Source organism: Hypomesus nipponensis, chromosome 26 (assembly GCF_054491055.1).
Source record: "Hypomesus nipponensis isolate SF chromosome 26, ASM5449105v1, whole genome shotgun sequence".
Taxonomy (NCBI): Eukaryota; Metazoa; Chordata; class Actinopteri; order Osmeriformes; family Osmeridae; genus Hypomesus; species Hypomesus nipponensis.
The window spans coordinates 1,786,517-1,803,189 of NC_140386.1; the positions used below are offsets into that span (position 1 = coordinate 1,786,517).

Below are 16,673 nucleotides of genomic sequence, written 5' to 3' on the forward strand. Positions count from 1 at the left end.
AAGCAGTATAGTCTGAGTGAATAAAACTCCCTCACAATTTAAGTTGTGTTCCATATGAACTTGTTCAAAGCTTTTTGAAAAAAAAACTTTGTTTCAGGTCAAACTGAATCTGAATTGAAGCATTTTGAATTTCCTATCTTCCAGAGTGCCCAGTCTGAACATAGATAGGTTCGACTATATGTTTTTCACAACCATACCATTGCTAGGTAGTTATATTGTGTAGTCAATATTTCAGAGAAAATAATAGGAGCTTATTAATGATAACTTAAATTACTGTATTAATTACTGTTCTCTAGCAATGACTAGCAAAGACCTGGCCATCACAACAAAGATCAAGATCTTTAACAGCAATGTAAAGTCAGTCCTACTCTATGGAGCTGAGACATGGAGGACTACAGTGAATACGACAAACAAAATCCAGTCATTCATCAATACCTGTCTGCGACGAATCCTCCAGATCCACTGGCTTAACACCATCCGTAACAAAAAACTGTGGGAACGTATCAACCAAAAGCCAGCGGACGAAGAGATCCTCCAACGACGTTGGAGATGGATAGGCCATACTCTCCGTAAACCAGCCACAAACACCACAAGACAGTCCCTCAAGTGGAATCCCCAAGGGAAAAGAAAGAGAAACACCTGGCATAGAGACTGGGAGGCAGACGCCAAGAAAATGGGCTACACTTGGGGACAGCTTGAGATGTTGGCTCAGGACCGAGATGCTTGGAGAACTCTTGTTTGCGGCCTAAACCACAGAAGGGGTAGTAGGCGATGATGGTGAAGAGCAATGACTATCTGTATATTCAGGTAAGACAATGGTACAGTTGCATTAAATACTACAACCAAACACCAAACGTGTAAATGTGAGATGTTGACGAGAGATGGGATCAGGCTTGTGTCCTAGGCTCAATCCTCTATGGGGAAAAATCATCGTTTTAAATCGTTCCTGCTTCATTTCACAGAAATTCATAAGACAAGTCAAGTCATTAGTCTGTTTTCTGTTTGAATTCCCTAGCTTAATGAATAACATTTATGCTTGGGCATCACGGCACACTGATCTGTATGAAGGTAAATTAGGGTCTTAAAGATGTGCAACTGTGAAACTGTATGTTAGCGTGGAATGAAGATCTGTCAGACATTCAAACTTGGTAGCCTTCAGATTACTAGTCTGTTTATTCAGGGTATATGCAGGAACCCTGAAGTTAATGTCAATACATTGTAATACATTTTCAATACCACTTCAAGGCCTAATCTACAACAAACCTTTAACTTAATAAACAGTTGTTTACAGCGAGGGAGTCAGACCAGAGCAGCGCTCTTTGGTGACGTGGTTGATTACGTTACTGTTGTTCATCTGTCCGTCACTGTGTTAAGCCCGCACTGACAATTTGATTGGTCCGAACAGCTCCTGTTCTGACATACTTTTTCCTAAAACTAGCGATCCCAGATCCAACTTACCGACCAACATTTTTTGTGGGCGGGGCTAAGTTAGGTGGGCAGCCAGGCTAACACCATCCTACTATAGGAGGCAAAACCGAATGTTTTATTTCATTGTTTGTTATTCATCTTTTAAGAGTTTTGCTTTGTGGTATAAGACTTGTTGTAACTTGTTTCCATTTGTGATTAGTCTGTTTAACACCATTAACTTGTACTTTTTCTGTTCCCAAGGGGTAACATCGATATGAATTGCTAGAAGACAAAAAAAAAAAAAAAAAAAAAGATTTCTTCCTGTTCCAGCCTCAAGTTTGGGTATGTTCAGAACAGGAGAGACTTAAGTCTTGTTTATGTCTAATAATGACAGGAAAATGTGTGTGTGCGTGCGTGCGTGTACGAATTAGGCTTTAGTTTCCTAGGACTCTCGAGAACTGCAAACTCTGCAAAGTTAATATTTTGCTGGTGTCTTTAAAAAAAAATGTAGTGCAGTAAGAGTGCACTACACTGGGATAAACAAAGGCAAATTAAGCGTATTAAGTTACCAAAAGCACACAAAAGAGGGCCATATTATTGCCAAAACCACAGACCGAGGGACATCAAAGGCCAAGAAAGGACATGAGTTATTCTCTTACAATTAGTCCCAGAACACTTTACTTAGACTGTTCTCTTATCACCTGGCTCAAGTGACCATGAAAAGAAGAGTGATAGATAACTTCTGTTACCTGTATTCACAAGCTAGTTATTTTTAGCGTTCAGGGACAAGTTAATGTTAAGGAAGTGCCAAGTCGACTGACATGAACCCGGCAAGGCTTCCAAGGACCCACAGGTTGTTGATAAAACACGTATTTGGTTAAGTTATGAAATGTATGTGTTACGTCTCCCAGGTCTCTGTTCCCGTTTGTTCTGCGTGTTGCTGTTTTGTATCACACTCAGGTCACCCCGCAGGAACCATTCGGGTCGGCGAGGACGCCTCGATTCCAGCCAGCGTCTCCGATCTGGTGCTCATCAAGCCCCACCCTCTCATCAGCGCACTTCCAGCTGAGGCTGGTTTGGGACACTATAAAAGCCGTCTAATGTTCATTCCGCGCTCTCTCTGATTTTGGGGGGGTTGGTTGGGCATTTGTCAGTCCTGTTTGTCTAACTCCCAGGACCTCAAGTGGGAACTGAACATCAGCTCCCTTACCAAAAAAGCACAACAGAGGATGTACTTCCTACGGCAGCTAAAGAAATTCAACCTGCCAAAGACAATGATGGTGCACTTCTACACAGCCATCATTGAGTCCATCCTCACCTCTTCTATCCCCGTCTGGTACGCTGCTGCCACTGCCAAGGACAAGAGCAGACTACAGCGTATAATCCGCACTGCTGAGAAGGTGATCGGCTGCAATCTGCCTTCCCTCGAGGATCTGCACACCTCAAGGTCCCTGAGGCGAGCGAGGAATATTGTGGCCGACCCCTCCCACCCTGGACACTCCCTGTTTCAGCTACTCCCCTCCGGCAGAAGGCTGCGGTCCATCAAGACCAAAACCTCACGCCATAAGAACAGTTTCTTCCATCCGCTGTTGGCCACTTTAACAAGGCCAAGGACTCACACTGACTTAAAATCACATTCTGCACAATGACACCCTGCACATTGCACTATTGTATCGTTTGTACTATCTGTATTTTTAGGTTAAATTGTAAATTATGGCTACTTATATTTTTATTTTTTATTCCCCTTAGTATAAGCTAGACCCCCCTTAGTATTAGCTAGACTTTGCTCCTTTTGTATAGTTAGTCCACATATTTAAGTTTAATATTCCTATATGTTTAATGTATGCACCTCCCAGCCAAAGTAAATTCCTTGTTTGTGCAAACACTCATGGCGAATAAAATCCCTTCTGATACTGATTTGCAAAGACCCCGACTTCAGCATCTTTCTTTAAGGTGCGATTGATTGCAAAACCGATTTTAACTTGTCATAGTTGAACAACGACAGTTCGGTGGGTAAAATGAACATGCAGTGAAGATCAGAGTCCATTGACACCTCTTTCCTATGCAAATCTCAAAAAGAAAAAATGTGCCTGTAAAACGCTAGCTTTTCAACAAAGCCACCTGTGTGACATAGGACGGGGGACCACCCTTTTTGGCTCTGGTCTGTATCTTCGTCACACCCCAAAATTTACATCCAGACCAGCCCGAGGTAGCGTTTAGCTGCGCGCTGCTCTGTGTAGGCAACTTATAAGGAATTACAAAGAAGAACGTTTTGAAGTATAACAAGGATATTGAAAATGGACCACGGTCGTAAATGCTGTGTTCCAGGCTGTACAGGGAAGGCAAACACTCACAGTCTTCCCAAGGAGTCAAACATTCGACAGGCATAGCTGCTGTTGTCTATGAGAAGATCCCGGCGAAGTTCGACACTCAATCATTAATTTGCTCTGAACATTTCACCCAAGACAGTTTTGACAACCTTGGACAATTTCAAGCAGGATTTGCTAGGAAGCTGAACCTGGAAAGAGGTGCTGGTACGACCTTATGCTCATGCAACCGCAAGCTATAAGGACAGTATGATGTTGTGCTAACAGTTATTAGCAATGCTAACGTTTCCTGTATATGGCACACCAGGTAGAATGCTAAATACGTTTCTACACACATCAAATGACTCTAGCTAGACTAGCTGTTGTCGGCATTAGATGGGAAGCTTCTAATAGCCAGAAAACAAACAGCAGTCTGGCTTATTGCTAACGCCTGTCTAGATAATCTATTTGAAAGAACTGGAGAAAGGCAGGTGCTCGATACAGGATACGTTAGCATTGCTAGTAACTGTTATTAGTAACACCTAGACTGTAGGCATGTAAACAAGTTTAGCTTGCTCACGCAAGAGCATAGGTAGAATGTGTGATAATTTAGCCTAGTTTATTGGCAATGGGGCTAATGTTGATTCATGTTCCTGACTGTGTTTCATTCAAATAAATAACCTGTGTAATGTAAATCTACAATTCACGATCCATGTTTGTCCAGATCTTTGTCATGTTATTTTTCAGCAAGATATCTAGAGCTAGCTAGCTAACTGAAGCCGAGTAGAATCACGATATGGTTTGGTTGCCAAGCTGTAGCCTCACGTTCTACCCACCTAAGTCAATCCAGTTTGCTCCAACAACATAAGTGGAAACAAGTAATGTTATCATTTCAAATGATGTGAAGTCAATCTGTTGAAAACAGTGTTGTGTAGACAATAGATTTATTTGCGCGTTTTTATTAAAGTCTCCAACTTCCAGTGTTTCAGTGTAACGCTGCTGCTAGCTGGGTGCTTTGCTTGCATATGATGGTTTAGGCTGGAAGTCCTCCGGTGATAACTAAACTCAGCCTGACAATCAGAAGGCTACACACATCCTTAGTTTTGTCAACCGAGCCTTTTGAAATGGGACTTCCCATCTAAAATCCCTGTCCATCATTCAGCAACTGTCGGCAGTCGAAATCATGTGATGACAGGTGATTCCCAGGGTCAAAAAGAAACCTGCGTTAACGGCACAATTTTTTTTGTCGAGTTAAAATGACATTGCGTTAACGCGTTATTAATGCGTTAACGCGTTATTAATGCGTTAACTTTGACAGCCCTAATAAAAATGTATTATTTTTCATAATTGTTATCTCTAATGAAAGGTGGTACTTAGAACTATCATATATTATAGCTAAATCCCCCATTAGCATTGCTGAAACACAAAAACTGAAGCATGAACACATTGGAGTGCTTTATCTGATTCAGCAGGATTGACACACAGAAGACTGCTTCTGTCATCCATTTTGCGCCTGGACTTTTATTTGAAGGCTCCACATACCAATCATGTTTATTAGCTTTTGCAGCATTTCCTTAGCTACAAGGCTAACAAGCTCATTTGAGAGGCAGGCAAAGCCAGTTTGAGTCAAACAAGGTGTCAATCAAAAGGTCAGAGTGTAGCGCCCATCACGTTTTCTGTTCGTAAATATTCGAAGTAAAACTCCTTCCATGAGCAACAGTGCATGAGTGACTGGCGGATGATGACAGCGAATGATGCAACAAGATCGTGGCTATGTGTGGGAGGTATTCCATTGTTTTGGATTAACCACTTGACATGGTTCGATAGTTTGGACCTTTGGGAATGTAACCAGACCATTTTTGTTGGGATGGTTTGCATAACTCGACCCCTGTAAGCCGTAGTAGGTAACTACGTACTTTTTCCTCACGCTTTTCAACAAACGTAGTATATTACAAAGACGTTGTGTCCTTGTTGTTGCGACCCGATCTTGAAATGGGGTACATCAATGGAAGCACAAGAATCATAGCTTCTCAATGATGTATGGCATGTGTAGAAGTCTAAAAATATATTTGTTAGAATTTAGTGCGCAGTAACTGGGAGAGGAGGGGGGGTTTCCATCCTGTGGGCGGGATAACAATAATTACAGATTACATCATTTTATTACTTTTATACTGTTTGGAATGCTCTGAATATAATACACAATATTTGTGTATCTAACACTATCTAGCATGCGGTGTCCTCTTTCTATGCTTGGAAAGGCCATGTTGATTGTCATACCCCTGAGGTTTGTTGGGAGAGTAAAAAAAAAACATATTGCGATACTATTTAACTGCCCTTCCTGTATTCTTTGTCCAGTCTTCTGAGATGCTCAACTTGAGTGCAGATCTTATATATCTATAATAAATAAGTTGATTTCGTCTTGAACTTGGCTATTCACTTCATTGACTTGGTACTTTTAACAGCAATTGGGTATCTATCTAATCAACTATTTAATACATCTTCAACACCAAAAGGACCATTTGTTCAGCCATCTTCAAAAGATGGATCAATGGTTCCAGCAGGTTTAAACAAAGATCCGAGAAGGTAACTTACAGTCACATTACCAGAACTTGATATCTTATTGGTTGGTCAGTTTATACAGTGTCCGAAATTCGCAAAAATAGCTCAGGATTCTCTTATCAAGCATTGTCGGGTTACGACAATGATGGATCTGTTGTGCAATAACAGAGATAGCTGGCTTATTTTCAAAATTTCGTAAGAAATATTCAGACTCAGCCTGAAAAGGCCTTTACGTTGACATCATGACGGGACAACAGTGTGCTGTGCTTAAGTCAATGAAAATAATATTAGATTGAAGTCCGCCGGCGCAAACACTGGGACTAAGCACCGGATATGGGGTGACAGGGCCTTCCCAGTTGCTGCACCCTCCCTCTGGAACGCCCTCCCCATCCACATCCATCAGGCTCCCACCATAGCATCATTTAAACAAACCCTCAACTCACCTTCACCCTGCTCCCTACCCTCTACTACATGACAATTTTCACACAGCTTTTTTGCTAAAAATGTTCTGTTTGTTTTGTATCTTTGCTGTTGTATTGTTTTGTTTGTCTTTGCACATGTAAAGCGTCTTTAATAATAATACATTATTATTATTATAATTGGCTCAGCTGTAATTCAATTATTGGAGTACAAAAAAATATCAATATCCAATTATCTGCCGATAATTATTTAGGTTTGATATATATTTTGCATCCCTAAAATGAAGCATTTGATTTGGAATTTTTGCAATTCTGCCTTCTCGATTTAGAATTATTCATTTAAACAAATATATTTCACATGCTTTTCAAAAATGGTTTTCATACTAACATTACATGGTTAAACAACGCAGGGTATTATACAATTATAATTGTCTGTAGTGATGAAAACAGAACTGGGTGTCTTACTTGAGCCTGCAAAAACTTAAGCTGTCGATCCTGGTCTTGAAGGATCTGGTAGGCATCCGTGGGTAAGATTCCAGTTGGTCCAACAACAAATTGTTGGTCCACCAATGTGGTGGCAACAGGGGAGGAATCTTGGCACTGTTTCAGGTAGTCAAATGGAGGCGGTAGCTCAAAGCAACCTCTACCATTTTTATTTATAGGAGTGCACTCTGTGTGTGTTGAAAAGGTGTGTGTTTGTGGGCCTATGGTAAGACACTCTGTGTTTTGATTGTGGTGCGTGAGGGCGAAGGGGGAGAGGCAGTTGACTTGTGGCTGTGAAGTAGGGCTAGACCCCTGTCGGACGTTTGGTTGGTGTATTGGGGTTCGATCATCGAGTTGGGTGTAAATGCAAGAGCAAGGCACATTCAGGTTGGAGTTGGGGGTGCTTTGGAAGTGCTTGTGGTTGAGTGCCACAGAGGAGGATAAGGATGATAAACATTGTGTACATCCATCTTTGGCCAGCTTCCTACAAAAAGATTTAGACTTTTTGCTGAAAGAAAGAGATTGTTGATGATCTTGGTGGGCAACTACCATTAAGGGTCTTCTGATTGGTGTAGATTCAGTGAGTGGGGCAGCCTGATCTGGGTGTCTAGGTTCTGAGTGGGCATAGTAGGCAGAATTGCTGCCAGTCGGTTGTACATCCGGGGTTGGAGCATTGTGGGATTGGCCAGTAATGTGAGAGCCCACCATAAAACTACCCTCCATTACCAGCGAAAGTTCAGGCACTGAGGGGTGGACACGGTTAGTCTGAAAAGGACAAAGACAAGACCAAAAAGCAATTATTATTCATGTGCATTTTTAAAAGGGTTGGGTTTGAGCCATTAACTTGTTGAGCCATCCTGTTCACTATTCAGAATGAATTTTCCAAACCCAAGAGTTTTGTACAGTAAGAATTTGCTTGTTGTTGGGGTAATCTATTACCCCTATCACATTGGCAAGTTTTACTGAGAAAGCTGCTGGGTTCAGAAAGTCATTTCAGATAGACATACAAGTTCTGAAGTTCAAAATTCTCCATATGTTAATGGAGTGATGTGGATAAGTGTACAGGTACAAGAGATTGTCTCTGCTCCACATTCAATATCTACACACATCTATCCACTTGAGCATGTTTACAACATTATTGTAGTTTAAATTTGTATTTTCCGCTCCTGAGATACTGTAAAATACTGACTCTGCCTTTGAGTTTGTGAGTGGAGCTTGCTACTGGAATTGAAATGCAAAATGTATTATACTTTTTGCTAAGTTTAATTACCTTACACTAGTCAACACTAGTCTCCACATTGTTTGTGACAAAAATGAACCTCTCGATTGCACATAATCATCAAACATGAGTCAAGTGAGTTACAATAAATGAGCACATAAGCATCTTGTGGATGAAGAAAAATATATAAGCTTAAGGAAATATAGGCCTATTCTTGTGGTGGTGAAAGAACTGTAAGCAAAAGAATGGAATGCTTGGAATGTTGACAGTAACTTGACTTGAGTAGAGTGTATGTTGAAGAGAACTTGAGGGACAAAATCAATTGATTCACTGCAATCGATCTTTAGAAGGCGGGATGAGATATCACACCTTCCAAACAGCCTGAAAGATGTATTCACGGTGTACCAGGTTTAACAGAAAAATGAATCCTATAAACAATGCAATGCCCGAGGTCAGCCTATTTATTCTATTTAGTCCAAGGATGTAAAGGGAACAAACGTATGACATATGTAAGCCAAACACGCCGAAAATGTGCTTGAAAGTTGACAAAATTACTTGTTCATTATGTTTAAGGGTACTTGACTCGAGACCAAATCTGCCAATTCACTAGTCGGTGATTAAGGGGGGGGGGGGGGGGGCTATCACACTTTCTACACAGGCAAACACAGCCTACATATGGAACATTACAGCTATTATAGGTAATCCGTTTATTTGGGAACGGTTGGGAATCAATGTTAGTTATAAATAAAAGGAGACATTTCAATAGAAATGTGAGAATTTCCAAACTAGTTACACTTGCTTATCACATTTGCAATACTTTTACCGTGTCCTGACAATAAATGAAGAACATTACATGTTTTGCCAGGACAACCGTTTTTAAATTAGACAATTGAATGTTTCTAATGTCCATGTGTCTTTATACTTTTGACTGGGTCACAGTATAATTATGAAGCATGGATGAAACGGTATACATCACAATATATTTGTTTTTCTTAATCTATTTTGGGGGTCCCCAAACTATGGACGCCCACACATTTGGAGCAGCCCTCTGAACAAAGCCAGGGACACTTTTGAAAGTTCAATTTTAAATAGGCCTATATCCTTTAATTATATATCTGTATTTGATAATGAAGGTTGGCTTTCAAACAAATGTCCCTTAGTTATTACCTATTAAAATGTCCCTTAGTTGTTGACTATAATTATTAACGTAAACTAATTATTTGTTAGTTTAGTTAGTATTTGTTAGGGGAGTCAGGTGGCTGAACGGTGAGGGAGTCGGGCCAGAAATCAGGAGGTCGATAGTTCGATTCCCGGCTGTGCCACATGACGTTGTGTCCTTGGGCAAGGCACTTCACCCTACTTGCCTAAGGGGGACTGTCCCTGTACTTCCTGTAAGTCGCTCTGGATAAGCGAGTCTGCTAAATGACTAAATGTAAATGTTAGATTCATCCACCAACAGAATGGTACATTCCACATAACGTTCCATTGTGTTTGTGATTGAGCAGGTGCACGTAAGCCAGCAAGAAAATTCAGAAACACTTAACATTCGGGACGTTCCAGCAACGTAAATTCCGAACAGATAGCTTTTTGAAGTTGCTTGTTCTCCTTGAAACGTATCTATCAAGCTACGGCGGTGAACATTTTGATCTAGTCTGGTTGATGCGGCTAACTGATAATAAACAGACTTTTGGAGTAGGATTTAACTTAAGGCCTCTGTGTGATTGATTACATATCCTACTAGGTCTACTATGGTTAAATCCATATTATAGTAGAGATTAACAACTAATTAGTGAACACGAATACTTTGGGGTCGGTGCTCTGATCAAGCAGACGATTTTTACCTACGTCAGAGTTTCATGTCATTAACTGTTTAGCGCTCAAGGTCAAGTAACACACTTGTGCACATTTCTAAAATTGTCAGATATTAACGAGTCAATTATCTCCCTGAGAATCTAACCAAAAATGTCATGTGGTTCCCAAGCCAGGGACAAACACCAAGCGTCTCTGACTTTTCAATTCACCACCTACAGTAATATGCATTTTATACTTTGTTTACAATAAATATCCATTATATACATAAATGTGACTATAAATTAAGGTTGAGAAATTGATTCTGCATTTGGTATGCGAAAGTTATCAGGACGTTGCAAGGGAACGTCTGTATTATGTCTTCTTATAGGGTTCCCTAAATAAAGGTCCCGGGGACGTCATTTTGTTAGCTGGGGATGAGAGCAGACAGTGTTAAAGCTAAAATGTGGACCAATAGCTCATCAGACTACGTTTGGACGCCAAACCCAGATGAACCAGTCATCCGTTCGAGCTAGCTTTCAGGTAGCTAAACTGATTGCACTGAACGGTAGGCCATTCAGTGATGGCGAGTTTGTCAAGAAATGTATAAATGCTGTTGCGGTGGTTTGCCCGATAAGAAAGACGTCTTTAATGCGGTGAGTCTGTCCGCAAGTACAATCACCAGACAAATTGAAGAAATGGGGTATAAAGTATATGCCCAGCTGAAGGAGAAAGTGAAAGAATTAGCAATGACGTGCCGGACACACCAAAGCTGCTCATTTTTCTTTGAGGAGTTAGCTCAAACTTTGAAGTGTCCGAGGAGCAAGCAGCCTTACAAAGTCTCAAAGGCAACAGGGGAGGATAATCGAAGGATGTCTTAATTGAAGGTTCCCCTTCGTTCTTTTGGTGAGAAGTCTCAGGAGCTAGCTACTTACCCGGCGCCATGGAGCAGACCAGTTAAATAGTTATTTAGCACTAGCATTGCTACCTGCATATGCAGAAATGATTTGTTTGTTGTTGATTTTGTGAAAGTGTGAAATGGCATAAAAAATGTATTAACCCCCCCACCACAAATAGCTTTCTTATCTGTGGGAAACACTGCACCCAAAATCAACGCCTTTCTTCTGATAGAGGGCAACATTGTCCCAGGACTGATTGACACAGAATGGAAATGGGACCTCACCTTTTTAAGAGATGTGAAAGAAATGTTGAGCGGCCTCAACTTGCAGCTCCAAGGCAAGGGGAAACTGATGTGACATGTATTCCCACATAAAAGCATTTGAGGTGAAACGAGCACTGCTTGTGGGACAAGTGCAAAAGCAAGACTTCACCCATCTCCCTGTTACCCAAAGCCTCTAAGCTGAGAAACCAGCAACCCCCATTCCCATCTGAAAAATCCATGGAAGAGTTGGAAATGCTGAAACGCTAAAGAAATCCACCTTTTTCAGAACCCCTTTGCTGCCGACATTGCCAAAGCCATGCCTTCTTATCAGTTTGAGTTGGCTGAGTTACAGAACTGTGATAATAAAAATTATTCATTTTTTTATAGCACTTTTCTAAATACCCAAAGTCGCTTTACAAGTGTGAGGACAAGCAAAACAAGACAACCGTAAAATATAAAGACAAAGAATTTAACAAAACAGACAAACAGAACATTATAAAGAAAAACTAACAAGTCTAATAGTGGAAGGGAGGGAGCAGGGGATGTTCAGGTGAAGGCGAGGTTGAAAAGGTGAATTTTGAGGGCTTGTTTAAATAGTGCTATATTGGGAGCCAGACGGATAGGGAGAGGGAGGTCATTCCAGAGGGAGGGTGCAGCAACAGAGAAGGCCCTGTCACCGCAGGTCCGGTGCTTAGTCCTGATGGTTTTAAGAGTGAACGGGTAGGGGCGTAGAGGGGGAGGAGGTCAGAAAGGTAGGAAGGGGCCAGGTTATTTAGGGCTTTGAAGGTGGCGAGTAGTATTTTAAAGTTAATCCTGTGTTTGACCAGGAGCCAGTGGAGGTTTCGGAGGACCGGGGTAATGTGTTCATAGCGGCGGGTGGCGGTGAGCAGACGAGCGGCAGAGTTCTGGACATATTGGAGTTTATTGAGGACAGTATTTGGAGAGCCATATAGGATGCTGTTGCAGTAGTCCAGTCTGGAGGTTATGAGGGCATGAATTCGAGTTTGGGTGGTGGTACAGGACAGAGGGCCGGAGGCGTGCAATGTTCTTGAGGTGGAAGAAGGCGGTTTTGGTGATGTGATTGGCATGGGGTAAGAAAGATAGGGTGGGATTTAAGATGATACCAAGGTTACGGACCTGGGTGGAGGGGGTGATGGTGGAGCCGTCAATGTTGAGGGAGAAAGTCTGAATAATGAGTATTTCAGATTTATTGCAGTTTGAGAAAATGTTGTTGCATCCATGATTTTATATCAGCAAGGCAGATGGTGAGAGTGGAGTAAGTGACTGAGGTGATGGTCTTAGAAGAGAGGTAGAGTTGGGTGTCGTCAGCGTAGCTGTGGAAGTCAAGACCGTGGCGACGGATGATTTGTCCAAGGTTGAGGGTTGAAGGAAGGTTGAGGTAGGACTTGAGTTGTGAGCCAACAGCTCACAACTTTGGACAGGTAGGGGAGGTTGGAGATGGGCCGGTCATTGTTGGGGATGTCGCGGTCAAGACCAGGTTTTTTCAGTGCAGGGGTGACAACAGCGAGCTTGAGAGGGGGGGGGGGGTGTACCAGAGGGCGGAGCAGGTGAGGGATGTGAGTTTTAATTTTATAGGGGCGATGATGTCAAAACAGGAGGAAAGTGCATCATTATAGTAGTTGACCAGGGCAATAGGGGAGACAGTAGGAATAGGGACAGAGGCAGAGACGGTGGCGGCGAAGGAGAACGAGGGGAGGTTAATGGACTTGATGTTCCGGAATGTTATGGTGCATTTCTGCTTAACGTGGGGAGTAGGGATGTTAATGTCCAAGGTCAATGCTGGTTAGATTACTGATGGTAATGACGGCAGTGCAGACCAGGTCAAGTGTGTGTCCTTTTTTATGGGTGGGGAAGTTGACATGTTAAATGTTGAAAAAGTTGAAAATGTCCTGAAGTTCCGTAAAGGTTGTTGAGTCAGGTGAGACAACGTGAATGTTGAAGTCGCCAAATAGCAGAATGGAGAGAGAGATGGCACAGAGTTGTGAGAAATTTGGACAGATCAGAGGGGAAAGCAGGGTTAGGTTGGGGGGGGCGGTAAATTACTGCAGTAACCAGGGGTTTGGGGCCACAGTTTAAATGTGATGTTCTGAAAGACGCATTTAAGCCCAACAGTCTCATTGAATTCTATGCTTCCCTCCTTAATGAGACATACCCAAACATAAAAAAGTGTACAATGAAGATGTCCACACTTTTTGGTAGCACGTATGTCTGTGAGAAAACCTTTTCACGCACGCATGAAACTGATGAAAAATCTTGAGATCAAGACTCACTGATGAACATTTGCATCAGTCTTTGAGACTGGCTGTGACAGGAATGGAACCTGACATTGGACTTCTCACTAGCCAGAAGCAGGCCCACAGTTCACACTGATTAATATCGATAAGTAAATGTTTTGATTTCAATGGCAATGAATGACTTATTACTGTGTTGTCTTATTACTGTGTAACCTAAAAGCCACTGTGATTCTTGTATTATACAGATGAAGTGAAGCCTGCTGTGTCACCCAGTAAGACTAGAGCAGGGGATTCATCTGCTGTCCTGACTGAGGCGTAGGTCCGCTCACTGTGGCTTGAGGCTTCAGCTTGGCCATAGGTGCTGATCTGTGAGCATCTGTGAAGCCCTCTGTGATGTTGGCTGTAAAAAGAGCTGTACAAATAAAGTGTTGATTTGATTTGACTTGACCGGGGCTGTGTTTGAAGTGTGCTTTTCCTGTCGAGACAGAGCTAGGTTCGTCGGCACAGTGTAACACTGTCATTAAGATAGTAATAATGCTCTTTTAATAGGCTATATATCCCTTGAAGTGATGGGAAGTTCGGATCATTTTACTGATTTGATTCTTGGGGGTTCTCCACTGATAGATTGATAATCTATCAGTAGATTGATAATCTATCAGTGCAGAGAAAAATAAATTACATCTTCAAACAATCAAATTCTAAGACCAAGTTTTTCTTGACTTTTCCTAGATATGTGTTTTATCAGTTTCTTTTTTTTATCGTATCCACTAATTAGCCTTACACACAGATTGTCCATATTCATATTAGTTATTTTACATGACTGTTTCAAACAAAACAGCGTTCCCCCAGAACCATGGTGCTGCATGAAACACAGAAATACATGAGACTACATAGAACTAAACAAGACCTACAACCTTTTACATTGCAAGTTTGAGAAATTCACCTATGTCCCTATAGTTCACAGAGCCTCCTTAGCGTTTGCACTTGGGGAAATGAAGCCTACACAGGACTGTTGCAAATTCCAGTGGTAAATAAAATAGTCTATATCTAAGGGTGTGTTCAAACTTTGGTTTGATTCAAACTAATTTTAAAGTGATTGCGCTGTTCGCGAACTGGCTAGCGAAACACAACAGTCATGAGCTTCTCCAGTGATGAGCAGTAGACTAATTAGAGACTAGCATAGAGTTTTTGCACAATTTCATGTTGATATCAACACACAAGCCGCAATCCAATTTATTGGTCAGGAGCAAACGCGAGAGCCTGATAAACGGGAGAGCAAGCAGAGATCATAGCTTCTAGCTTAGAAGTTCCAAACTAAAAGGCTACACTTTTACAATTTCACTAAATGTTTTCAATAGCCTACTTGGACCGTGCCTTGTCAATAAATAACAATAACTGTTTTGCCAGGACAACTGGATCTATCAGACCCTTGAATGTTTATGATGTCGCTGTGTGTGAATATATGCTACTTACAGGCTGACCCGCTAACCTAGAACTCCTTTTGCCGGGTCGCTACACTGCTTTTGACTGGAGACAACAAAGTGATCATTGTCAACCGACAATATAGAATGTTGATAATGTTGGGCTACGCATTCATAGACCGACAGCAGTAACATCGTTCATCATAAATTACATTTTGCTGAATGATTGATGGGCTATACTGTAGTAAAATGAAATGACGGTAGTATCAACTACTACAAAGTAGTGTCGTATAGCAGAGGATGCCCACAGACAGCTACAATACTCTTGCCCTCCATTCCTTCTAAAACGTCAGTGACGTCTCAACATTGATAAACTATTGCGACACAGCATCAAGCAAAAGACGTGAATTTGCATCGCCCGGCACAAATTTGCGTGTTAGCATTGACTTTCAATGCAATCTCGCCGCACAAAAAATGTGCTTCGCTTTTGGTGTGAACACAGCATTAGGCCGAATTTATACCTGTATATTTCTATGCCATTCATACTGTCCACCCCAACAGATAACTATTACCTCTTCAGTTCAAACTATGGATGAATGTAGTTTTACAGTCATGTCATACAGGGGAGGATATTGGAGGTACACATGAAAGAACTAAACATGGTCAAAAAATAAATTCAAAAACCATAAGGAAGAAGACACAAAAATAACTGACCTGCTGAGTGAGAGGGTGTGGATTTGGGGATGGTCTGGGAGACAAATCCTCATCCACCACTCCAGAGTCATGTTCGCTAGTAGAAATCAGATCCATTTATTGACTGACAACTCGTACTTGCACCACATCTTAAGTTATGGAAAGATTCAATTAAATCATACATGGATTCATTACAATACTGAGGATCTTGTACCTTGTAAGGACAGGATGAAAGACCAGTTCACTGAAGAGGCTCAATTTTTTGCCTGTTTTGCGTTCTGCACTGAGCTCAAACGGGAGTTTAAGTCCCTCTGACATTTCCGCATTCTGTAAAATGTAAAAACAAAACAAAAACACATTCAGCAAGATCAAATTAGTGTGTCACTGTGTTTCAGATACCTGAACACCTACACAACTTTGTGTTTCATTATATACAAATTGTCAATTAACACAACCTTGCACACCAATAAAAAATAATAATAATATAAATAAATATATATATATATATATATATATATATATATATATATATATATATATATATATATATATATATATATATATATATATATCTATATATATATCTATATATCTATATATCTATATATCTATATATCCATATATCCCTATATCCCTATATCCCTATATATACCTATATATACCTATATATACCTATATATATATATATATATACCTATATATACATATATATACATATATATATATACATATATATATATACATATATATATACATATATATATACATATATATATATATACATATATATATACATATATATACATATATATATATATACATATATATATATATACCTATATATACCTTTTGCATTGGAAGTAAGGGCATGGAACAGTCCAATTTAAGCCATTGCAAGGGCACCTTATAGGGTACTGCATCACATTTTCTATACTATAAAAGGAACTCATTGAGACATGTT

At 40.8% G+C, this 16,673-nt stretch overlaps 1 protein-coding gene across 6 annotated transcripts in view; it reads right to left on the reverse strand.

The window, feature by feature from the left end:
- Positions 1-16,673, reverse strand: part of stil (STIL centriolar assembly protein) — a 71,858-nt gene that overhangs the window by 30,601 nt on the left and 24,584 nt on the right. For 5 of the 6 annotated variants that reach the window (XM_084692653.1, XM_084692651.1, XM_084692650.1 and 2 more), the window contains 3 exons: positions 15,927-16,039; positions 15,734-15,809; positions 7,157-7,939 (listed from right to left, as the gene is read on the reverse strand). In XM_084692653.1, coding sequence (XP_084548779.1) covers positions 7,157-7,939; positions 15,734-15,809; positions 15,927-16,039 — 972 coding nt within the window. The remainder of the gene's footprint in view (positions 1-7,156; positions 7,940-15,733; positions 15,810-15,926; positions 16,040-16,673) is intronic. The other variant, XM_084692655.1, reaches the window with a different exon arrangement.